At 44.3% G+C, this 24,522-nt stretch overlaps 2 protein-coding genes across 2 annotated transcripts; one reads left to right on the top strand and one right to left on the bottom strand.

The window, feature by feature from the left end:
* Positions 1-584: 584 nt before the first annotated feature.
* Positions 585-10,694, bottom strand: TOPORS (TOP1 binding arginine/serine rich protein, E3 ubiquitin ligase). Its single transcript, XM_088457328.1, has 2 exons — positions 9,971-10,694; positions 585-3,692 (listed from the first exon to the last, which is right to left on the bottom strand). The coding sequence occupies exons 1-2, from the start codon at positions 10,076-10,078 to the stop codon at positions 702-704; spliced, it is 3,099 nt and encodes a 1,032-aa protein (XP_088313454.1). The 5' UTR covers positions 10,079-10,694; the 3' UTR covers positions 585-701.
* TZMP1 (transition zone microprotein 1) lies at positions 10,413-24,031 on the top strand. Its single transcript, XM_088457329.1, has 2 exons — positions 10,413-10,623; positions 23,642-24,031. Exons 1-2 carry the CDS (start codon positions 10,579-10,581, stop codon positions 23,747-23,749), a joined length of 153 nt encoding a protein of 50 aa, XP_088313455.1. The 5' UTR covers positions 10,413-10,578; the 3' UTR covers positions 23,750-24,031.
* Positions 24,032-24,522: the final 491 nt, after the last annotated feature.

The raw sequence follows: 24,522 nt of genomic DNA, 5'->3' as shown, positions 1-24,522 counted from the left end.
GAATGTAAGCTCTCGCGAGCAGGGACCTCTTCCCTCATATGTTTCTCCTTACACTTTCTTCTACTCCCCACAAGGGCACCTAACACTTGACTGCTAACGCCCTGCTGCTTAGTGTGAGTGTTTTAATCACTATTGCAGCAATGTATAAACCATGTCATTGGCCTGCACTGTAAATTAATTGTTTCTTGTTCACTTATTAGTTTATGCACTGTGTAAGGTGCTGCGGAACACTTGTGGCGCCATATAAAGGATAATAAAAATCTTATTATTATTAAACTTCATGTGAACAGGTGAGAATTTAGAAGATACCTTAAAGCTTTAATACACCGCAAATGTAACATGTTTTTGCTTGTATATTGGTTTAATGCGCAGGCTAAAAGGTTTTTCTTTACCAAACATGGTACTTTTCTGCTCTAAAAGACATGAGTGTACAGAAATATTAGGGCAGGCAACACATTTTAATAAAGTGGATTGTGGAGCTTGAAAACCTCACATTGGCCAGAAAAATTTAATTATTTGCATATACATGAGGTACAATTGAGCCACTCATGTACTGTACAAATGAAAACACATGGAACATTGGATCATTTTTTAAATGATTTATATTGTAATAAAATTGAGGTAAATATGATCTTTAAGTTAAAAAACAAATTCATTAAGCCTGAAATAAAAGGTCAAAATTGTTGTCTCGAGATGCTCGGTTATATTTCCAAAGCACCACTAATCATCTGGGCAAATGTTTCTTGAGAGCTCTCTGCAAAAGATTCTTGGGAGTCTGTTAATACAATAGGCAATGTGGAAGTCACACTGTTAAGCTCAGACTTTAAGTTTGGAACAGGTATTTCAGCCATGGCAGCTTCCTCACTAAAAGGAGACTTTATTTTAGGTGAACTGCTTGTTGTGGGAGGGTCTGGCTCATCAGAACTGTCATCAAAATGTAAGCCATCCAGTATTCCTGTGGCAGCATCCAAGTGTCCATTGCTGGAAAACAAATCATAGCCTATGGAATGAGAAACAGTGCCTTCTACGCTGACTAGTTCTGTGGTGCTTAAAGTGGCAGAGGTAGCTGGTAACTGGCTGGGCATAGCCATGGTAAAGCCCAAACTAGTATTCTTGTCAGACAGGACACTACTATTGTCCTTGCAAGACAGATTCTCCACCATTGGCACGTCACTGTCACTTTCAATTGTAATGATAAGAGGAGAAGCAGCTAGAGAACTGGCTGGCTGTTCATGTTTATCACGTTTACGTTTTTTCTTGTGCTTCTTTTTCTTTTTATGGTGTTTTCCACTCTGTACAGCTTTCCCTTCATACACTATTTCCACACTGGGACTTCTGGTCTTCTTCCTACACTTCCGTTTTGGCTCATTTGAAGATGTGTCAATTAAGTCATTTTTGTACCCTTCCGAGTTTCTGGCTGTGGAGTCCGTGCCAGTCTGCACACATTTCTCCTTCCCACTGCCGACTTCTACTTGAGGATTGCTTTCTTTTTTTTCGTGAGTCTCCAGATGACGAGTTTTGTACTTTCGCTTACCACTAGGTTTGTCAGACTGAATGTGCTGTGAGCCAGATGTGGTAATTCGGCTGCTTGAACGGCTTTTTGATCTGTATCTGTGATGTGGCTTCCCGGTACTAACACCTTTGTGCCTTCTTGAATCTTTTCTTTCTGAATAAGGCTGCATCTTATATTCTGGGCTAGCAGAGCATCTAGAGTAATGACCCCTACTACAGTATTGCTCATAGCCATCCCTGTCCCGGTTTCGGCTATAATAGGTGTATTCCCATTGATACGTGCTCCGATAGTTGTCTACAGGAAAGGAATTGTCACTATCATGGCACCGTGATCTCCCTCCGCTGCGATTTCTGCTTGTCCCTCGGCTGGATCCACCTCTTTCTCTGGAGCTTTCACTTGTCAGCGACACAGTCGGGCTTCGCCACGACAAGCTCCTGTCTCTACTTCTGGATCTATTTTTTTCCCTCCAACTCTTGTGCCTACTCTTCTCCAGAGTTTTACTACTTGGGCTGTTTTTGCTGTACTGCCTGCAGTGACTCTCATAGGCTCTATTGCGAGAAGAACGAGAACAACAATCTGAGCTCTGTGATCTTTCCGTCCGTCTTGACTTTTCCTTCTTGTATGAATGGCCCTTATCTTTTCTGGAATCACGCACATGTTTAGATGACACAGCTTTTGACTTTAGTTCCTTTTGCTTTTTGGAATGCTTTTTGTCCCGAGATGTATTCATTTTGCAGTCAATCATGCGTGTATGTTTATTACTTGAGCCAGATGATGATAGAGATGAAGATCTCCTTGACTCGCTACTGTCACATAAAGTGAATGGCTTAATTTCAGGCTTACTAGTTTGCTCAATCGCCACCTCACAGAGGGATCCTTCTGAGTCAGAAGACAACTCAACAAGTTCTGGTGTTCTTTCAGACAGTGGTTTAACATAACCCACTATGACACACTCATCTGAGGGACGGTCCTGGTCCTGTATGCTTTCAGTGACATTATCTTTTAAGTCCTTGGGGATCAGCCTACTGCTAGAAGGCTCTTCATCTGAACTGTCTACAGTTGTTAAAACACTAGTAGTTGCCTGTTCCAGTGTGAAGTAAGAAGGGCCTGGGGTTTCATCATCCCAGGGAGCTTGCCCAACTGCAAGAGAAGATGAAGGCACATCTGGTTCATTAGAATTTGCTTCATCTGGTGATATAGTAATAACAGAGGATTCTGATCGGCTTCCTTCTTCATATGAAGGTGCAGGACAATCATAGTTGGCATGCTGATCATAAGCTTCAATATTGTAAGGACAGCGGGCAAAGTTGATGAACTCATGTAAAAAATGGTTAGTACGGTGAAGCAGAAAAGGCTGCAAATCCTCTGCAAAAGCTTGACTCTCCATGTCATAGCGTGTCACATTGCTCATAACGATATGCTGTACAATATTGACAAGTGAACCATGTGTGCCAAATAACACAGTCAACTCCCGCTTCAGCCAGGGTATTAGCCGATGAAGGCAAGCAGGATTTCTACGGAAAAATTCAGCAGATATATCCCTATACCGTCCTCCATCTTGGATATTCCGGACACGTATCCCAGAACGATAAAGTGCCCTTCTGAAATTGATGAGTTCCTGCTCTTGAATTTGTCTCATTGCCCGACCTTCAGCACTGGCTTGTCGTCTGGAGGCCAGCCTTCGCATCATCTGAGGAATATCGCTACCCTTTTGCTGAGATGACGGATTTGAAATTCCTTCAAACAGAACACCATTGTCTGGAAGTGAAAATGATCTTTGTGCAGAAGATCTTAATGACCGCAAGGGCAATTGATTCTCGCTTGTCCTGGTGGTGCGGTAGCGAAATCTAGGTCCCACAGGAGAGTCATTTACTGTGGGCCTCAAAACATACTCTTTGAAATCATCTTCTGCTTCAATACTATGAAATATTGAATTAAATGGCTGTTTGCACAGGGGGCATACAGCTTTGTTTTTTGCCCATTCCTTGATGCACTTAAAGCAAAACCTGTGAAAACATTGGTTTAGGTGGGACACATTATCGAACTTATCCAGGCATATGGGACACTTTGAGTCCGGTGACGCATCTGCTGGTGTGCCATGGCTCGGCAATCTACTTGTACCAGCTGTTGTTGAAAAGTTACCATCCACTGTGAAATCATCTGTAGCCGATGACAGCATCTGCAAAAGAAGTAACTATACGTAAGAATTAGGACTTTAAATATGTCAGTTTGAAAATGCAAAAAGTCCATCTATTACCTAAATAGTATAATAGATTATTAATAAGTATTAGTCTAAATAAAAAGCAGAAGACAGGGGGTATCCCTATACATAGCATGGCGATTAAAGACACTAGATTAGAACATGTACATTTAAAATATATTTGAATGCAGCTGGATGCCTACACGTCTAGATATTATAACCTTGTTCTAAATCACAAAACTGTTTTCCGTGGTAGGGGATATTATATCTGAAATCAATGGGCACAAAGGAAAGATGATTACAACTATGATTATTGCAAATAATTTAATACATACTACCAGATGAATAGTAACTAATTAAAATCCCTGTTTAGTAAAAATCAGTAATGAAATCCAACGTTAGAAATCCCCCAACTGGCCAATTCTGATCATTTTTGGCGAATAGAGGATTTCCAACATATTGGATTTTGCCGATCAGACAGAGTCATCTGGAAAACATTGTTGATGTATGGGCCCCTTTACTAAAGTATCACCATCACGCTAATGTATTTTTCTTTTGGGACTACAATTTTACCAATATAAGCAAACATTTCATGCCGATAATAAAATTGCACTTGTTTCCAACAATCAGAATCTGCATACCACAAAGAAATCATCTATGTTTCCACAAGTCAACAATATGCAAAATGATACAGTTGAGAGATATCTATATCTATATCAGGTAGCACAGACTGTGTAATGGTTAGTGTTACTGCCTCACAGCACGGAGGTGATGGGTTCGATTCCCACTACGGCCTTAACTGTGCAGTGTTTGTAAATTCTCCCTGTGCTTGCGTGGGTACTCCGGTTTCCTCCCACACTCCAAAAATATACTGGCAGGTTAATTGGCTCCCCACAAAAAATTGACCATAGTGTGTATGTGCGTGTGGAAATATTGAATGTAAGCTCCACTGGGGCAGGGACTGATGTGAATGGCAAGATATTCTCTGTAAACAGCTGCGAAATATGTGTGCGCTATATAAATAACTGGTAATAAAAAAATAATAATATATCTGCATATGTAATGGAAGCTTACTGCCACAAGGTGGCATACTTCTACTGTTTAGCACAGCCTATAAAAAGTAGAGAAATTCCAGCCTGAATGACTCATGCCTAGAAAATACAAATATTCAGCTTTCCCTCTTCAAGTCATGGTGACAATGCACATCTAAATAATGGCTTTTAAAATTAAACAAATATCTACGCATTGAGCAATTTATCTGCATGAAGTGGAAGAGCTTTTTTTTGTTTAATTGTTTCTATGTAATTTTAAGGTCTAAGAGCACCCAAAACTAAATTTTTATACATCTTACCAATTGGGTAGCCTTAAGGGGGGCATCCACTACACCATTTTAGCAGGCGATTGAACCATAACGACTTTGTTATCGTTCAATCGTTTAGAAATCGTGCAGTGTTTGGTTGTTAACGATCAACGATGCGCGCTCCCGCTGGTCGTAAGATCGTCTCATCAGTCGACTGAACATGCAGGTCAATTTCACTTGATCTATTAAAGACAGTTTGCAAATCGTTCAGACTGAAATATAAAATTTCAAGAGAAAAGATCAAGGGAAAATCGTTTAGATATTGGACAGGGAGTAGATCTTCTAGTGGATGTGCCCCGTTACAAAAAAAAAAAAAAAATAATACACAAAGTTTTAATAAGATCTAGCAAACAGCAGTCCATTGATACGTGTAAAAGTTTAGAAAGTGGATCTTCTCTAGTGGTCGGGAGGTCTTAATCTGATTGTCATAGTTCTCTTTCTATGACATTCCTATTCTTGTGAGTGATATGATCTACTGTTCAGATCATTTGACACATTGGGGGATATTCTTTTTGGTGTAATGCAGTGGTTCTCAAACTTGGTCCTCAGGACCCTAAACAGTTCATGTTTTCCAGGTCACCTAGCAGGTGCACAGGTGTAGTCATTACTCAATGACACATTTTAAAAGGTCCAAAGGTGGAGCTAATTATTTCACTTGTGATTCTGTGAGACCTGGAAAACATGCACTGTTAGGGGTCCTGAGGACAGAGTTTCAGAACCTGAGATGTAAGGTGTAATTATACTTGTTTGCAATATAAACAGAACTTTCTATCTAATTCCAAAAATAAGATAGTGCCATGAGGCTGTTATCAACCAGCCTAACAATACCAATGGGGTACAATCAGCAGGGTGAAGATGGAAGCTTACTGTCCATTGCTGAAGCACACTTCTGAGAATCCTGTTAAAGTTTTTGACTCTCAAAAGCCAATCTAGGTCGAATAGCAGAGGTGTAGCTTCAGTTTAGTTGACAACCACTTGCCTTAATTCTCTTAAAGATTAGCATATGGAGGAAGCACTAAGGGCCTGATTCAGACCCAGTCGCAAGCGCTGAGCGCTCGCAACCGGGTCGATGGTGGCCCACAGCGCATGCGCACGACGGAGCCGGCTCCGTTGTGCGCATGCGCGAGACCCGGCTAGCGACGGCCAATCCGTAGTTCCGGGTCTCGCACCAAAGGGGGCTAGCTGTCGATGTTGAGTGACAGCTCGCCCCCTTTGGTGAGCGGGCCGGGGGGTGTGGCTGCCCAAACGGAGGCGTTCCCATGAGAACGCCTGCCGTTTGGGGGCGGCCCCACTGACATCACTCGTGATGTCAGTGGAGAGATTCCGGCTCTGTTAGAGCCGAAATCTCTCTGGGGCTTGCGGCCACGAGACCCTACCACAAGGGTCTCGTCACAAGCCCGATGGTCTTGACCATCATCATGGCCGCTTGCAATAGCTGTGGGTGGTCACCCACAGCTATGCAAGCAGCCAAGAGGCCGCACCAAAAAAAAAAAAAAGCCCGGCCCTGATTCAAAGCGAGCGGCTCTGAATCAGGCCCTAAGACCCAACTGGGAAAATTAACAAGATACAGTGTACATTCTAGCACCCTACACCTGTTAAAACCCATGCAGTTCCCCTTTCCTGCCTGGGGTGTCACTCTCTGTTCTGGTGCTTCTAGCACTGAAACTGCTGAATCTCAGCAGTTTGTTGCATCAGCTGAGTGTGCTAGCAGCACCAAAGTGGAGAGCGACACCCCAGGTAGTATAGAGGAACTGCATGGGTTGCGACAGAAGCAGGGTCTAGAATGAAGACAAGATACATAATAAAATTAAGGCTTAACAGTATATGTATATTTGTATGTATACTTGTGCATGCTCAATTAAAATAATCTTTCTAATGGGCCCATGGGCCCAATGCATTGCCATAGAAAGAAATCAAAAGCACTTCACGATATACCGGCTGTAACTCAATGCAGCAGCTTTTTGTAGAAGTGCAGTTAATTTCTTAGTTAAGTGTTTAAAGCAAAGCTGCTGCCTTATAAATAGTTTGTGGTGTGACATGTTTTTTATGTTAAAGGTGTGTGACTAGATCCCAGTCATCGGGGCCTAGTTCTTACACTAATATTCTTTTAACCCCAAACTTCTTACTCAGAATATTGCCAGGGCAACCCGCGTCCTGGCTTGGTGTTAAAGGGTCAACCATGGTTGTGTTCCAAGACTTTGGCCTTGGTCACGACCAGCATCGAACCCAGGAGCAACCTGTATACAAAGCAGTCTGAAAGGTTATGCGACCCAGATCACACTAAAAGGAGCAGATTGGAGTATCAGGTGCGCTCAGAGATGATGTTATCTCCAAGCATAGGCAGAGCAGGCATAGTAGCTAATTGGCAGGACGCTGAAGTGAGGGAGCTACTTGCTATAAGAGGAGAGGAGATCTGCAGGCAGAAAATGACAGTGTACAGCAACATTGCAAAAATTCTGAGTGCCTGAGGGGGCTAAGCATTCATAGCAGCAGGTGGTCAACAAATTAAGGCTCTGCACAATCAATATAGCAATATCAAGGTTCTCCTGCACAAATGGTGTCAACTATTAGCCCTTTCCACCATAAATTGCACCCTTCACCTCAGTGTAACAAGCTGCATCATGTTCTCATTTGCTGTTTGAAACAGCAGTAATCCGCAATAACTCAGGTACTCTGGACTACACAGTGGTAACTCGTCGGCCAGAATTAATGCAAATCAGTAAGCAGACAGCGCCCACTTTTTATGACCTAATCTTTGTGAGCCTGAAAAATGTCCATTTCTAATGACACTCACAAGTTTTTCAGGGCAAACACGGGTACAGTGTGAACGGGTACGACATGGCTCTAAGCTGCAGTGTGAAGTGGGTCTGAGCAGCTGACAGGTGGAAACTGTGGGGGGAGATATATGAAGCTCAGAAGCGGTATCAGCGATCGCTATGTACGCTGATACCGCTTCTCCCCTATGTATGATCGGGGGTCTGAACGGTAAATTATCAGCGCTGCTATCTACAAGATAGCAGCGCCGATAGCCTGGGCCATGTATGAACGGTCAGATCGCCTAACCGTTCGGCCCGCTGTAGCGATCGACAGCTACAGCCTGGTGCTCCCCTAGCTCCACAGCAGGGACAGCGTTGTCCCTGCTGCGGCGGCTGCCGGCGCCACGCGGGGATCTCGCAATATTTGAGAGATCCCGCGCATGCTCAGTGGAGCCGGCCGGGACTGTGAGAGCGCATCACCACTACGCTGTTGCGTTGTGGTCTTTAGCGGGTAGCGCCAGAGGGGGGAGTTAACACTCCCCCTCTCCGGCTGATGAGATGTTCTTACATTTCATCGTTAGTGCTTCGCCTCAGTAAAGAGGCGAAGCAGGAAGCGATATAGCAACACGTTAAGTGCCGCTATGATACATTTACCCCTGTGTTCAATAACCAAGGATTTTGGTGTGAAAGATGTACAACTCTTTGTCCTCCTTACAGTCCCCTTTACATTAACCTCCTTGTCATAATGCTACCCTGTCAACAGAAGCCCTGCACTCACCACAACAGAATTCCAAAAGAAACCGATTCCCACAGGATTAGCAAACATTATACAGTATGTGCTGATGTGAGCATTACAATGATCTAAGTTAACATAGGGAGTTCTATCCCTGCTCACCTCATAGGGACACAAAGTGTATAGAATGTGAGGTACATACTGAAATATTAAAAAGAAAAGGTGCTATGGCTCTAGTTAAAGACACTTGAGAAAAAAAAAAAAAATTGAGCCCAGGCATCAAGGCAAAAATCAACAACAAATTTGGATAAAGCCCATTACTCCAAACATATTTGATGTACATGGACCAAGCTAACCTTCTACAAATCATTACCTCCTTTCCAGTAGCACTCCGACAGTAAAACGTGTCTGCAGGATACAAACCCAAACGCTCAGACTGTCAAGCTGGGTACACACTGTGGCGATAGCTCCGCCAACGGCAGCGGATCCACCGACACATCAGCCGATCAGGTAAGCTATACAGACATACCGATCGGCCGCTCAATGTGTGCTCCCCGACATCACAACTGGGCAGGGATTTGAATTTGCCCACAGAGTTGAGCCATCAGCCATATTGCCTGTACACACAGCCAGATACACTGATCTATTGCTCATCTGCTGTGCTACATTCACAGACATATCATGGGTACACAACCGCCCACGCAGTATATCATCTGTTCAATTGAACAGATTTATTGCCAACTGTGTACCCAGCTTCAGAGTGTCAAGATAAAGACTGAGGAAGCCATCACAGTGATAATGCTCAGAGGGGCACCCCAAAACCTCTGCTCACTACATAATGTGCCGTGTGACTGTGGTTGCCATAGTAGTCACACAGCACTGGAGAAGCTGAAGAATAATCATTACCAGCACAATCGGAAAAAGGTAATGACCACACTGCTTCTTACATAACACAGCCCAGCACACTGATGGGAACACACACACACACACACACACTTAACTTCTCATGCGATGTTGCAGCCTGTACATGGTTACACTGTAGAGTAGGGACATATAGGGGTCTATTTACTAAGCAGTGTTAGAAGACAAAGTGAAAGGAGATAAGGTACCAGCCAATCAGCTCCTAACTGTCATGTCACAGACTGTTTGAAAAATGGTAGTTAGGAGCTGATTGGCTGGTACCTTACCTCCTTTCACTTTGTCTTCTAACACTGCTTAGTAAATAGACCCAATAAACTGATATGTCAGGTGTACCGGGTATCCGCGCTGCTGCCACCACAGCATCTCCCGCTCCAGTCTGTGTGCCCCGGGCACCGTTCCCCTCGCACACCCTATATACAGCAGGAGCACTGTGACGTCCGCAGTTCTAGAAGCCCGGACACCGGCAGTGTATATCAGTGATACATACCGTGCCATACGCCTCCTCTCTCCGGCCCGTTCTCCGGCGCTTATTACGCTTCTCCCGCATGGTGAGGCTCAAAGCTCCGGCAATCAGACGGTCATGTCCCCGAAGCATAGCTCTTACACAAGCGCCCTCCGCTCCACTCTCCGCCTCCTCCTCTGTCGGCGGACCCGGGAATGCCGGAAGTCTGCCATAGAGCACCGAGCCAGGTGACTGCACTATTCACTGCCACCTGCTGTCTGGAGGTCCGACTGATGGTGCAGGAACAACAGCGGCGTTATTGCTCACACACAGATACCAATAAAATGCGGTGTGTGTGCCCGTAACGTGCCCCGTCCTGCAGAGCCTGCGCTGTAGCAGCCCTGGTATGTGTCGGCACGGTGGTGTCCCTGCTGTGTTACGTGCTATAGACATGTATGGTGTGCAGTTACTCGCCAGTATTAAATATGGCCGCAGCGCAGCTCGCCAGCTCTGGTGACGCCGGGTACGGGGATGGGAGGGCAGTGCTGCTGCTGCTGCTGCTGTCAGAGGAGGTTGCTATAGAGCGCAGACGCAAATACATTGTCTGGCAACTGTTGAGGCACCATCCAGCACAGCCCGTGGCCGCGCTTCTCATGTTCCTCCTCAGCCGCAAAGCCCTCGGTGGGCTCCATTCCCTGGTAAGGCCTGGTATGGATAATGTGCTCCTTTCTATCAGTACAGGAGTACTCCTGGCTAAGCCGCCGACACATTCCTGCTGCTCTCTGCTCCCGTAACCGCACTCTCTCTGGCCATCATTCATACTATAGTGCTGAGTTTCCCAAGCTCCGCTATTACATTCCAGGTTTTAAGGGTATCCATGCTGGAGCACAGGTGACTTAATTAATTCCTCAGTCAATTTGATTTAACCATCTGGACTCAAACATGGATATCCTGCTCACTGGCAATTGTTGAAACCACAGGCAGGTCACCACAGCTCTTGCAGAGCTCAAAGGTGTTAAGGTGGGTACACACGATGTGACTGTCAGCCCATCAGCAGCCGGTACAAGTTGGATCAGTGGTTCTCAAACTCGGCCCTCAGGACCCCACACAGTTCACATTTTCCAGGTCTCCTGGCAGGTGCACAGGTGTATTCATTACTCATTGACACATTTTAAAAGATCCACAGGTGGAGAAAATTATTTCACTTGTGATTCTGTGAGGAGACCTGGAAAACACGCACTGTTTGGGGTCCGGAGGACCGAGTTTGAGAACCTGTGCGTTAGATGATCTGGTGCCCGACCCGCCCAATATATAGCCCCCTGCCACATCCCGCTGCATGGGGGTCGTCAGTCGCATTGTCATAGTGAGCTGAATGTAAGGCCGACCTGACGATGCGACACACTAAACGACAGATTGGGCGAAAATATCGTCTAATGTGTACCCAGCTTTAGAGACAGGCGGACTGGCTGTGCCTTTATCCCTAGGAGATAATTTGGTACGTGCAGGGTGTTTTACTCTCTATTGGGCCCAAAGTTTTAATTATAACTATTAAAGTAATTTAGTGAAATGTGGCACAGACAGGGCCGGATTATAGGAGGGGCGGACGTCCATGGGCCCCCACACCGCCGCAGATATTGATCGGAAGCTGGCCACTCACCCTGGCCGGCTTCCAGCAGAATATACAAACAGCACACTGACAGTCAGCGTCAGGACACTGGTTGATGGACCTCTAGTGGCTCCCTCTAGAAGCCCCGACCCCTTGTTGAAATATCCCCGCGATTCGCGGGTGCATGTGTAGGGGGCGGGACCTAATGTAGTGAAGTGCCCGCCCCCATAAGAAAGCAGATGGCTCCTGCAGCTGCAACAGGTATGTGTACCCCCTCTCCCCTGCTTCCTTCTTTCGCTCTTCCCCTGTCCATTCCTTCCTCTCTCTCCCTCCATTCCCTTACTCCCCTCTCTGTCTCTCTCCTCCATCCCTCTCTCTCTATTTCCTGTCCCTCTCCCCCCTCTCTCTCTTCCCCCCTCCCTATCCTCCACCCCTATCTCTGTCTATACTGTATGTGTGTGTATGTATGTCTGTGTATATATATGTATATATATATATATATACATCTATAATTTTTCTTATCTAAGTAGAAAGCTTGTCCTTGCCGCACTTTAGGAGGGATGGCTGACAGTTTCACATGTGGAAGGCAGAATCCATTTCCCCACAATGAAGTCTGCACCACTAATTTAGTTTATATATATATATATATATATATATATCTGTCTATATCTTTCTCTAGCTATAAATCTATCTTATCTATCTCACATCTATATATCTCATATCTATATATCTCATATCTATCTAAAATTATCTCTATATATATCTAGCCTATCTATATATTTCTATTCCCCACTCAAAATCCTGCATTTTTCCCTGGCAGTATATTAGATCATGGCTGCTATGCTGCCGGGAGTCGGTTCCCAGCCGTGTCGCGGACATGATGTAGTATGTTGCGACTTTGCCAGTCAGTGGAGAGTCCAGAGAAGGTAAGGCTGGGTACACAATGTCTCGTGCGGCGGGTCCTGGCATTGGAAAGTGCATACACACTTGCCCATGTCGGGAGCGACGGTGTAACAGCAGGGGCATGCTGCATTCAGCAGCATGGCCCCGCTGATGATATTGCTCTTTGGACCTGCTTGCAGGTCTGACGGGCGATGTCAGCGACATAGTGGGTACACACTTGCCGATGTGGATGATATGTTGTCCAATCCACCGGATCGGACATCATATTGTCTAGCGTGTACTCTGCTTAAGGGGAATAGTAGTCGCTGTGTGTTATTGATGGGGCCCCCACAAGCCTTGATCCGGCCCTGGGCACAGACACACCTTGGTCCATGAGAAAGTCCTAGCAAGTGTTGAAAGTGTCACCATTAGCATCCAGGCCAACTGTTCACACCTGTGCAAAGTGAGGGCCAGCTGTTCCCCACCCTAGTCATCAGCGCAGTTCACAATTAAAATAGTGGAGCCACACCAACTGACAGTGAGGATGGCAGTTGGTGTGGTTCCCCTATTTGAATTTTGGACTGCACTGCAGCCCCACCTCTGAGGCTGCCACTGCTAGTCAGTACGTATTCCTGCTTCTGACAGTGGTGTTGTGTACTGAGGCATCCACATTCATTGTGTCTGTTTGTTATGTGCTGATATGAACCTCTATCCACTGTTCTAGTATGTCTGGACAATAAATAAGCATTGTTCTGCTGTGTACCAGTTCATATCGACATGCAACACACAGGCACAAGGTGGGGCTGTGTCAAATTTCACTAAATTACATTGGTAGGCAATAGTGAGTGAAACACCCTGTGCTATGGTTTTATCAGGAACAGTTTGCAAATTACGACATTCAAACAAATTTGAAGATCGTATCGCCCCTTATCCCTCACCTACCCACCCCATACCCTTATATATTATCATATTGCAATTTAGAAACAAACTAAGTCAATTCATAAAGTCCAGAATAAAACCTGTAGTGACCAAATATCTTATTTAAAAAAATCAGAAAAAAATAGTTGAGTAGTAAATTAAATTCATATTAAAAAAAAATGTCCATCCATAGAAAAAGAGTTGTACGATTGGGTGCCGTTCATAAGGGAACTTATAGAGAAAATTAGTTTGTAGCTGCATTTCATACTGATACAACTGTGTTACTTCTGGAGCATGTACTGTTTGAAAGAGCTCCCTATAGAACGAAACGTGTCACAGACTATGGACCTCATTCAGAGCCGGTCGCACAGAGCGTGCGGTCGGTCTGAATGAGGGGAGGACGACTTGAAATTTCAAGACGTCCTCCTTTGCAGTGGTAAGGCTGTGGGTTAACACCCACAGCCTTACGACCGCCTAAGGTGATGGTCGCGATGGTCAAGATCATCGCGGCTTACGTCGAGACCCTAGGGTAGGGTCTCCCTTGTCGTAAGCCTCGGAGAGCTTTCGGCTCTGTCTGAGCCGGAAGCTCTCCACTGACATCACTAGTGTTCCCATGAGAACGCCTCAGTTTGGGCTGTCACCCCCCCGGCCCGCCTTTCAAACGGGGCGAGCTGTCAATCAACATCGACAGCTCGCCCCCTTTGGATCGAGACCCGCTACGACCGGCGCTGTCGATCGTAGCGGGTCTCACGCATGCACACGCCGTCGTGCGCATGCTCTGTGGGGGGCCATCGACCCGGTCCGAGCGCGTCGGCGCTAACGACCGGGTCTGAATGACCCCCTATATACCTGCAGATTCTTTTCCAATACACCTAAAAGATAGAATCGGGACCGCAACTGAATTTACTATACTGGACCTGAGCGCTAAGTACACAATAATGGGAGCCTGATCACAGCCACAGGTGGTCCGCTTACTGATGGCAGGACGAAGAGCCTCACAACTCCAAGCTGTAAATGTGAAGCACACTGCTTCTCCAAACAGCCGGTCATATGAGAGGATACAGATTGTAACTGTGGGTGGTAATACTACAGACCAACACCACAGGAGGCAGCTCTTGGTAAGAACTACGGCTTAAATTGACTTCTGTTTGATATTGACAACATATACCAGCGATCAACTTAGGCTGACCGCAGACTACCTCCCTGTACATGCTCAAGAAATAACACAGTTGTATCAGTATGAAATTCAGCTACTAGTACAAACTAATTTTTTCTATTCAGCTATAGGTGTATACATGTTATATTCTGGACTTTATGAATTGACTTAGGGCCTGATTCAGAGCCGCTCGTAAGCGGCCGCTCGTTCGCTCCAAGCGATGTTTGCCCAACTGCGCATGCGTACGGATCGTTATACGCATGCGCGAACCAGTCAGTGCGGCCGAAATTCATGTGCTTGCAAAATAGCGAATGCCTGATAACTTGAGTGACAGAAAGAGGCGTATGTGGGTGGTAACAGGGGAAGGTGCTTGAAAACGGGGAGTGGAGATCCGATCGCAGGCGTGCCAAACGGTCAAAACGGGCGTTTTATGGGTGTGCATAATTAAAACAGCAGCGTCATTGAGCACGTCACTGGGTTATTTTATAGCCAGAACTGCTCGCAAAATTGTGATAGCAAAAACCAACCACAAGAATAGCGAGCAGCTCATACCCTGGTCGATGTACTCGATTAATCTAATAAATAGCGGACATGACGTAGGATGCGAGCGGCCAGGGGGCGTAGTTTCCCAAAAAACGACAGCAAGTTTTGTGCGCTCGTTCAGACCTAGAGGCGTGAACAGACCGCAAAGAGCGAACGGTTCATTTGAATAGCCACCCCTTTTTTTTTTTAACGAACGACTGCAAATAGCGACCGGCTCTGAATCAGGCCCTTAGTTTGTTTCTAAATTGCAATATGATAATAATTGGATAATCATTGCCTATAGCAAAGGTTCCCAAACAGTTCAGGTTATAGAGATATCCATGGTTGGAAATATCCCGATGCCGGCAGCCCAAAGGGAGAAGATCCTGACAGGGCAGGTAAGTACCCTACCCCTCCCCCCCCTAACCTTCTCTTAGTGGTGCCTAACCCTAACCTCCCTAACCCCACCCTTACCGCATCCTAAACCTAACCTCCCCCCGGTGGTGCCTAACCCTAACCTCACCCCCTCTTCCCCCTAACCCCACTACTCTCCCTACACCTAACACCCCCTCCCCCCCGCGGATTACGCTAAGGGCGTCCCGGACTGACCTCTTTTGGGCTGGCGTCCTTCGGTGTTCTGGCATTGGGATTAAGATAGGCGTCGGTAATTCAACGCCTTTCTTAAGTCCCTTGTCGGGATTTCCTTGTCGGTATTGAGGCCGGCGGTCTCATAACTACATCCCCCATGGTTGAGCACATGTCACTTAGGACCTCAGTAAATTTGATTTAAGCACCTGTGCTCAACCATGGATATCTCCAAAGCCTGAACTTTTGGGGAGCCTTGAGGACTGCTTTTGGGAACCTCTATTATATAAGTCTTTTATATACTTTTAGGTGGTTCCAATTATTATAATTGATCACTTATTGTCTATATGACATTAATAAAATACACTGTTATCTTTATATATTAAAAAGTGTGTTTCATGTATTTCACCACGGTATATTGGTCTAGAATTAGCGCATCACCATGGAAGTATCATTATTGTTTTAGAGAGTATAAGCAATTATCCTTTATTGGATTTCTCTTGTTCTTCAGTGGGGGCGTGAGCACGGACACACCCCGGTGTCTGCAGCTTTTTCGTTTATATTATTAGTTTATTTTTATTCTTTTCATATTTCACTGGGATTGCATATTTTTATAAGAGTTTGAATATATAAGAAAATTCATACCCTAATGTACTTATGTCCGTATGTACAGATATCCTCGCTCATCTTTGCCACCAATGCGGCAAACGTGCGCACCCATTGCCGTATGCGATTTGCTGCGCATGACACAGTACACAAGGCCACAGCAGCATTTGCACCATGCAATCCTGTGGATTGCGGGAGCGAACAAGACACCTGTGCCCATTCGCAGGTGCACAACTCGCAGCAATCGTGCCGCGGTAAGTCACATTGGCGGCAACGACACATCTGTGGGTTCCTGTCAATAGATAGACAACAGATGTTAAGGTGCCTACACACTTAGCGATATTTTACACGATTTGCCCGATTCCGATGCATCGTGACGACAAATCGTGTAAAATATGCCGAAATCGTGAGTGTCCACTCACGATGCCGATGCGTGTCCCTGCAGGTCGTACATTGTATCTTCAGATCTGCCGTGCTGTAGGCAAGATCTGACAATCTCAGTCACGATGCACTGGAATAGTTAGGAGGCACAATAGATCGTTTGTCACATTGGACAGTTTTTAACACGAAATCGTGCCCACGACTGCTGGGGAGAGTTCAAGGGGAAATCGGACATAATGTCGGATCATGAGCACATCGCCAAGTGTGTAGGGACCTTTAGACAGGCAATAGGTCGACAGGGACAAACTGTTGACTGGGTCAAAAGGTCAACACAGAAATGGTCGACATGATGTTTTTGGGGGTATTTTAGGGTTAGGCACTTACAGGAGGGTTAGGGTGAAGATTAGGGTAAAAAAAATTCATGTTGATCGTTTTTATGTCGATCTTTCGTACCTTTCAACCTTTATCCATGTGGATCTTTTCAGTGTCGACCTTTTGCCTGTCTAACATATGTTGTCTATTTAGACATTGTTTATCTAATTACTGTTATCTTTTATACCAAACCCACATCTGTACCCTTATTTGTTTTATGTTATACATTTTTATTCTTTTGCTCACAGTATATTTTGCATTAATTCCATTTATTAACCCCCACAGAGTGTCATATCCACATTATTTAACATTAGCTATATCTCGCAACACATACTTACCATACTCTTACCATATCTAATTAGGTGAGTGCTATCTATTATTTACTTTGTCTATATCTGATTAGGTGGGTGGTGACCTCCAACAGTATAGCGGCTCCCGCATCCCCAAACCCATATTTTTAGGAGAATATACAAACTCCACACATTTGTTGCCGAGGTGGGAATTGAACACGTTTCCTCATTGCTGTAAGGTAGTAATTCTAACCTTTTTCAACTCCCGGCACACCATCAGTCCCTCACTGCCTCACAGAAAAAAATATAAAACAAAATGGTCCCCACAGAAAAAAACAAATACACACATTGGTCCCCACAGAAAAAAATAAAATAACCAGCTGAGAAGGCTCACTGTCGTCCCTGTCCTGTCCCTCATCGGCTGGGGTAGCTCAGTCACACTCAGTGATTGAGCACACAATGCAGAGCTGGGAGCAGTGTGCTGACGGGTGCTCAACACGACATGCGTGACATATGTCACGCCACCACGTCTCCAAAGGTTACGACCTGGGCGTGCCGGAGCCTCCTAATGAACCCAACACTGCCTGAGCCAGCAGTACAAGTAAAGCTTTTGACTGCACTGACCTGGCAGCATTACACCAACCATGCTGCCCATTATGATATGCAATTATCTAGTTCATAACACTAAAAAATAAAATCTATCAACTAAAATCAACTCTGTGAGATCTACATTAATGCACAATGCTGGTTGACGTATTTTATTGAGTTGAGGCAAAAAAAACTAAGATCCATATGAATCCGACGCTTTGAATTTCAGCCACTTGTACCACTAAGCCTGATGCCATCCATTCACCTGAACCCCTCCCCTGTTAATAGAGGTAAGGGAGATTTCCAGTGTACCAGGATAAGTACTTTTGCTGCATTATTTTAGTATTTCTGAAGTCAATTTATGTACTTGGAAATTAGCATATTAAAGAGTGCCATAAACCAAGATCAGCAGGCACCTCGCTTCACACTATTTCCCTAGTTAATTTAATCATTTTCTGCCATTAGGGTGTAATCTCAACAGTCCAATCATTTATATGCTAAATGACAATTTATACCTACAACATGTTGCTGCACATTCAGGGGTGCTAGGGGACCTATATCATTGTACATGATTTTAAACTGGGCTTTTGCTACTGAGTCACTTAATAGGCACGTATGTGTGACAATAAAACCATTGACCAGGCAATTACTCCTATGGCTTTACCCAGGTTTTTCTCCCTTGCCTCCATAAAATGGACTTAAGGTGCCTATCCACTAGACTATTAAAATGAACGATAACGTTCGATAATCGTTTGCAGACTGTTTAAAAAATTGGTCTTTTAGACATCTATTGTAGGGCAAACATGCTGGTCAACCTGACGACTGCTCGTTCAGTGTAGGCACGTCACAGACTGACAAACGACTGCACGATTACAATATCGTAATCATGCAGTTTTTTGCCTGTCTTCTAGTGGATAGGCACCTTTTAGAGTCAAAAATATCTAGAGTAAGTATTTTTTATATTACAAATGGTATGCTTTGGCTCTGAAGTGAGTGAAGAATTATCTCAAAAAGAGATGGCTCTCCCAACTGAAACCTCCTCTCATCCCAATATTAATACTCAAGGAACCGTAAGAGAGGAGCATTCTTGAAGTTCTTGGAAAGAGGTTGTGTCTTTGCTAACTACCAATTGGCCCATTCGCCACACTCCTGTTGCAGTCTATGGGCCTGATTCAGAGATGTATGCATACCCAATGGTTAGTGCACATCTCCGATGTTTTGGGGTCTGTGCATTCGCAGGACCCATTCTGCCCATGTGCCCCCAAGCTACAGCATTATTAACATGCTGTGGCATTCAGGGGGCGTGGCATTCATCTTTCCCAGAATTGGAGGCATGTCAGCCCCATTTTCAGGAGGGGTGAGGCCAAGGTCTGCGTCGGTGGACGCAGATTTCCTGGCGTCGCTAGTGACCAGGACCCGGTCTAGCTACAGTAAGCTTCAGACTAGGCAGCCTGGCCAAAGGAGTAACCATCGCGACCATCAGTTGTGAATGGTGATCACAAGCTGCAAATTTGGTCTCTGTGCTGGGATTGCAGATACAAAAAGGGGGTGTATGTTTCCTACAGACACCTGCTGCATTAGTATTTTAGATGGACAGAATTGCACAGCCGCTTGTGTGCGGCTCTGCAATTCAGTCAATCTCTAAATCAAACCCTATGTCTTTAGTGACTCATTCAGCATTATCAGTCAGTGGAGTGTAATGTGATATGGGTGAAGAAATTAATCTAGTAGACTAAAGTCTCCTCAAGCAGTGTAGGTGGGCCTGTTCATAGGATAACTGTAGGTCATTTTGTAGCCATGTATTCATGTTAACTTGCACATCCAGGATAGTTTTTCCCTTCCATTCATTGCTTTTGCACCATTGAACTTGGGGCCTGATTCAGACCCGCTCGCAAGCGGGTCGATGGTGGCCCAGTGCGCATGCACACGACGGAGCTGGCTCCGTCATGCGCCTGCGCGAGATCCGGATAGCGACGGGCAAACCGTCGCTCCGGGTCTTGTACCAAAGGGGGCGTGCTGTCGATGTTGAGTGACAGCACGCCCCCTTTGGTGGGCGTGGCTGCCCAGACAGAAGCGTTCCCATGGGAACGCCTACCGTCTGGGGCCGGCCCCACTGACATCACAAGTGATGTCAGTGGGAGTGCTTTCGGCTCTGTTTGAGCCGAAAGCACTCCAGGGCTTGCGGCAACGAGACCCTGCCACAAGGGTCTCGTCGCAAGATCGATGGTCTTGACCATATTCCTGGCTGCTTGCTATAGCTGTGGGTGGTCACTCACAGCTATACGAGATCAAGAAGGACGGCCCTGATTCAGAGCGAGCGCTCTGTCATAGCGTCCGGCTCTGAATCAGGGCCTTGGTCCAGTCCATTACTCTACGCAGTATTAATTTGTATTAACTCAGCAATACGGATAACTGCAGACCACCTTAGTATTTGTTGGTGCAGGGGACATCAGGTTTAATTTATGGTCGCCTGCCAATCCAGGCAAAACCCCTAACCACTTTATGGAGGTCAGAGAAAATCGCTATCTGACTGGGTCTAGAGACCCTAATTATGTAGAGAGGTAGCGTATACTACTGAAGAGCTGGCTGTGGCAGCGTCTCTGATGTAATCCAAGGGGTCTTCACTGATCTCCCTGTCCTCCATGAATGGGGATCTGCTCCACCCACAAGAATGGTGTCCAGTCTGTGCAGCCTTTGCCTGTATTTTGACTCTTTCTCAATCCAGAAGTTAGTGTAAGGTCCTTTGCAGTTGCGATTCTCTCAAATAGTGTGTAGCACCACATGGTGTTTCTGTGATCCTTACTGTCGGGCCAAGAAGGATTATGAAGTCTGACTCCAGCTGTTCGACATGTGACGTGGCTCCTCACATCGCCTCTGATTGGACTGACAGGGAGAAGATCTCATGCTTTGAGGAGGCTAAATTTGCCTGGCAGCACCACACCCTTTTTTTCCCTACAAAATAACCCCTGTGCTCTGTTGGCTGTCTGCGGGTCTGTTTAATCCTGCATTTATAGATGATGCCCGAGCATTGAGGGATTCTATACTCTCTCTCCCCCAGCTACACAAAGATGCAATGGGTTTTCAAAACTAGAATTAATTTATTGTACACTTTGTAGAGCATTTCTAGAGTTTGTTTAAAAAAAAAGGTTTGTCAAATATTTATTTATTGAAGCATTAAAACATGTGACAAATATAAAATGGACAGATATAACAAAAAATAACAACACAAGGCATATCTGCACAATATATAAATAAATAACATGCAATCAACAGTATTCATGTAATAGTAAATAAATACAGAGATTAACTAGACTCGGACCTGCGTATTACCGCCATCTCGGATCGAAGTTGTATGTCAATGTAGTAGCAATTATTGTATTTAAAACATGGACATAGTAAATGAACAGTAAAATATAACTTTATATATCCTCATCTCTGCTTTGTGAAGGGCTTTGTTGGCAAACTCTATTGTGGTAATATGGTTACCTGTTTTACCAGGCTACCCATTATTGGTTGGATACTTTGGGCACTAAAACACCTAAATAAATCTAGTATATCTTAATGCATAAACAGAGGCACCTATATTTTTATTAAAGTATATCATGTACCAACACAGAAACAATAATAACACACAATATGTCCCTTGGTGTGAGGTAATGTAAAGTTGTTCTTCTCCACTTTCTTCTTTCTTTTTTTTTTCCTCACATAGAAATGGAAGGAGAAAAAGTCCAATGTGTAGTAGATCACAAATGAAATGATTATGAACGTTCCCAGAGCCGTAACTAGACTTTTTGGTGCTATGTGCCAGAAAGATCATTGGTACCCCCTTATTTTTAAAATAGGGACATAAAGCACCTGAAAAAGGGGCATGGCCTCATGGGGAAGGGCCAGGGAAAGAGATAGGGGAGGCCAGGAGATGCTGGGTATAAAATAAGAGGAAGCTACAAGTGAGAATGATAATAAACAGAAAATTGACTGGCCCGAAGAGCGCCCCTTGTCCGCAGTACCCTAGTTACGGCCCTGAATGTTCCAACCCTAAGTGTACAATTGTTCATTCTAGCACCCTGCAACTGTCCCAACCCGTGCAGTTCCTCTTTCCTGCCTGGGGTGTCGCTCTCTGATCTGGTACTCCTAGCACACTCGGCTAATACAACAAACTACTGAGATACAGACCAGTGTGTGCTACAAGCACCAGAGCAGATAGTGACACACTGGGCAGAATAAAGGAACTGCACGGGTTGGGACAGGGTGCTAGAATGAACACTGTACCATGCAGGTACAGTGATAGGAGGATGAAGACTTGATGAAGGTTTGTTGAAAGCGTACCCCACTCACACTGATGGATGGTGAATAAAGCCCATAAGGGTTTCTTTATATGTCTCAGGATTCGTGTTTCATTTTATCCGGTGTTAATACACCATTAATCCAAGGTGACGTACCCCACTCAGTGTACACTTTATACCGCGCATACAACTCTGAATACTTACCTCACACCAAGGGACCTATTGTGTGTTATTATTATTTCTTTGTTAGTACATGATATACTTTTTTATGAAAAAGTAGGTTCCTCTGTTTATACATTAGGATATGCTAGATTTATTTAGGTGTTTTAGTGTCCAAATAAATCCCCTTTCTTGGATATATTGTTTTGGGGTCTCTTTTTGGTGGAAGGACCAGTGTTTTTCTTAGGCTGCTTATATACACCAGGTGCACCCAGAATATCCATTGTTTGTGTCTGACCAGGTTGAAATAACCATCCTTGGTTTTTACATAGGGTAAAGGGCTTGATTTAGAGGTGGATGGTATTTCAGCCGCAACTGCAGCTTTATGCTAATGGCGCAACTGATGGGCTCCCTACTGAAACACTCATGGGTTGAGGCGCTAATTAGTCATATTGCGCACAAAGTTAATAGATGCAGCCAGGGCAGAAGAGAGAGGGAGCTGGCCTGGGTACAGGAGGGGTCACGTGCCGCTCATGCAGTGGCAGATTCGGAGGAGTGCGATCGTTTGGGTAAGGCTGGGAACACCTCCAATGTGAAGGTCAATGGAGTGTGGCTCCAGAAGGAGCCATTAATCCTATTTAATAAAGTCAGCAGGGATTTTAGAGCCAGTATGGATCCAGATAGAGAATTTGGGAGGGAATAGTCCTTGGGGAGGAATGCTATATTGTACCAAATATGGTTCAGGAGGGAGAGGAAAATTTACTGTGAGTGCATATTGATTGCAGATTTTGAGATGAAATTTAATTTGTTGAGGCCCATAAATGATCAAGTTTAATTAACCCCTCAACAGATTAGCTAGGTTAAAAATAAATATATCGCAAAACTAAAATGTGAAAATTACATTTTTATCCATGGCTGTTAGCTGTAAACCCGGTGTGTCAGGCCATATGTCAACTTTTATGGTACATCAGTTTAATTATTATTATTATTTTTTATTTTATTTTTAAATGTAAGTGTTTATGAAGCACTTTGACACTCTACTAAATACCTTTTTTAGAGCACACCAGATAAAGTGGAAACATTAGTATTAGTGATTCATTTAAAAGTAAAATATCCATTTGGACGTACCCTTTGTTGTATTTTGGACCTGCTAAGTTCATGAAAGTAACAAGGGTGGCTATTTTATCTACATACATAGATATGAGACCTGTTCTATGTAAGGGTTTAATTGTAGGGTCTATTCTGATAGGGTTCTTCTGTAATTGGAACTATGCTTATAATTTATTACATTTAAATATTATCTTACCCCTCACTATCCCTGGTATACTTATTAAATTGTTTTTTCCGTTCTTATATTTCTTTTTTTAGATCCTCTTCTGTATTGTGGCAATCTCCTGGGGCTATGTCCTGTATGCAGCAAGAGTTGCAGCCCTATGGCAGCTGCAGAAAAAATACCCAAATCAAATTATAAGATGACAATATTGGAACTCCTAAATTTAAGAGAAACAACTGTTTTTATGACAAATACAGACTTAGAATTTCCACATCATGGACTGTTTTTTTTTATGGCAATAAATTTCTCTTCGGTTTTTTATTTAAAAACAACCTATGAGACTGTACCACAATAAAGTGCTATAATGTTTGCACGGAATAACCGTGATATGGAGACACTATCTGTTTTTATATTTGTTTTTATATAAAATGCGTGTATTTCAGCTATTGAATAAAGGAACATATAAGTCATCTAATTTTTGTAGGCGTAAGGGTTGCCTATGTGATAAATACATGTTTTAAGGCAAGATAACAATGTATTAAACCATTGAGCTTCTGAACATTCAAAGTAAAGCTGAGGAGCACACGGGGTCTTGGCTACTTTATCAAGACTAAAGCTAGGTACACACTAGATGACTTGCAATAGATGCAATGTCATCAACGATTTCCCTTGAATGCCAGGGCAAACATTCTAGTGCAGAGGTGGCCAACCAGTCAGCGGCAAAGAGACCAAAAATATCTGTAGGTATGTCAAAGATCCGAGATCATGCGCACGCTGAAGGTGCACGTGCAGAAAGGAGCATGTAAATGCGCATGCACACATCACCTTGGAGGTAACTTTAAAAGGAAAGAAAAAGCCAGAACAATATAAAAAAAATTAAAAGAAACAGATCCACATAAAATACACTGAAACAAGCCAGATTCACATAAAATACACTGAAAAAGCCACATCCACATATCATACATAGAATAAAAAG

The sequence above is a fragment of the Taudactylus pleione genome, unplaced genomic scaffold (assembly GCF_031769625.1).
Source record: "Taudactylus pleione unplaced genomic scaffold, aTauple2 ptg000757l, whole genome shotgun sequence".
Taxonomy (NCBI): domain Eukaryota; kingdom Metazoa; phylum Chordata; class Amphibia; order Anura; family Myobatrachidae; genus Taudactylus; species Taudactylus pleione.
The sequence above is the reverse complement of the archived record's forward strand: the minus strand, read 5'-3'. Positions and strand labels throughout refer to the sequence as shown.

Excerpts from the sequence above, each read along its gene's own strand:
- TOPORS (XM_088457328.1), bottom strand. The coding sequence starts at position 10,078 with ATGCTTCGGGGACATGACCGTCTGATTGCCGGAGCTTTGAGCCTCACC. Across the intron at positions 3,693-9,970 it reads GAGAGGAGGCGTATGGCACG|ATGCTGTCATCGGCTACAGA; the intron begins GTATGTATCACT and ends CTTCTTTTGCAG.
- TZMP1 (XM_088457329.1), top strand. The coding sequence starts at position 10,579 with ATGTTCCTCCTCAGCCGCAAAGCCCTCGGTGGGCTCCATTCCCTG. Across the intron at positions 10,624-23,641 it reads TCGGTGGGCTCCATTCCCTG|ATCCTCTTCTGTATTGTGGC; the intron begins GTAAGGCCTGGT and ends TTCTTTTTTTAG.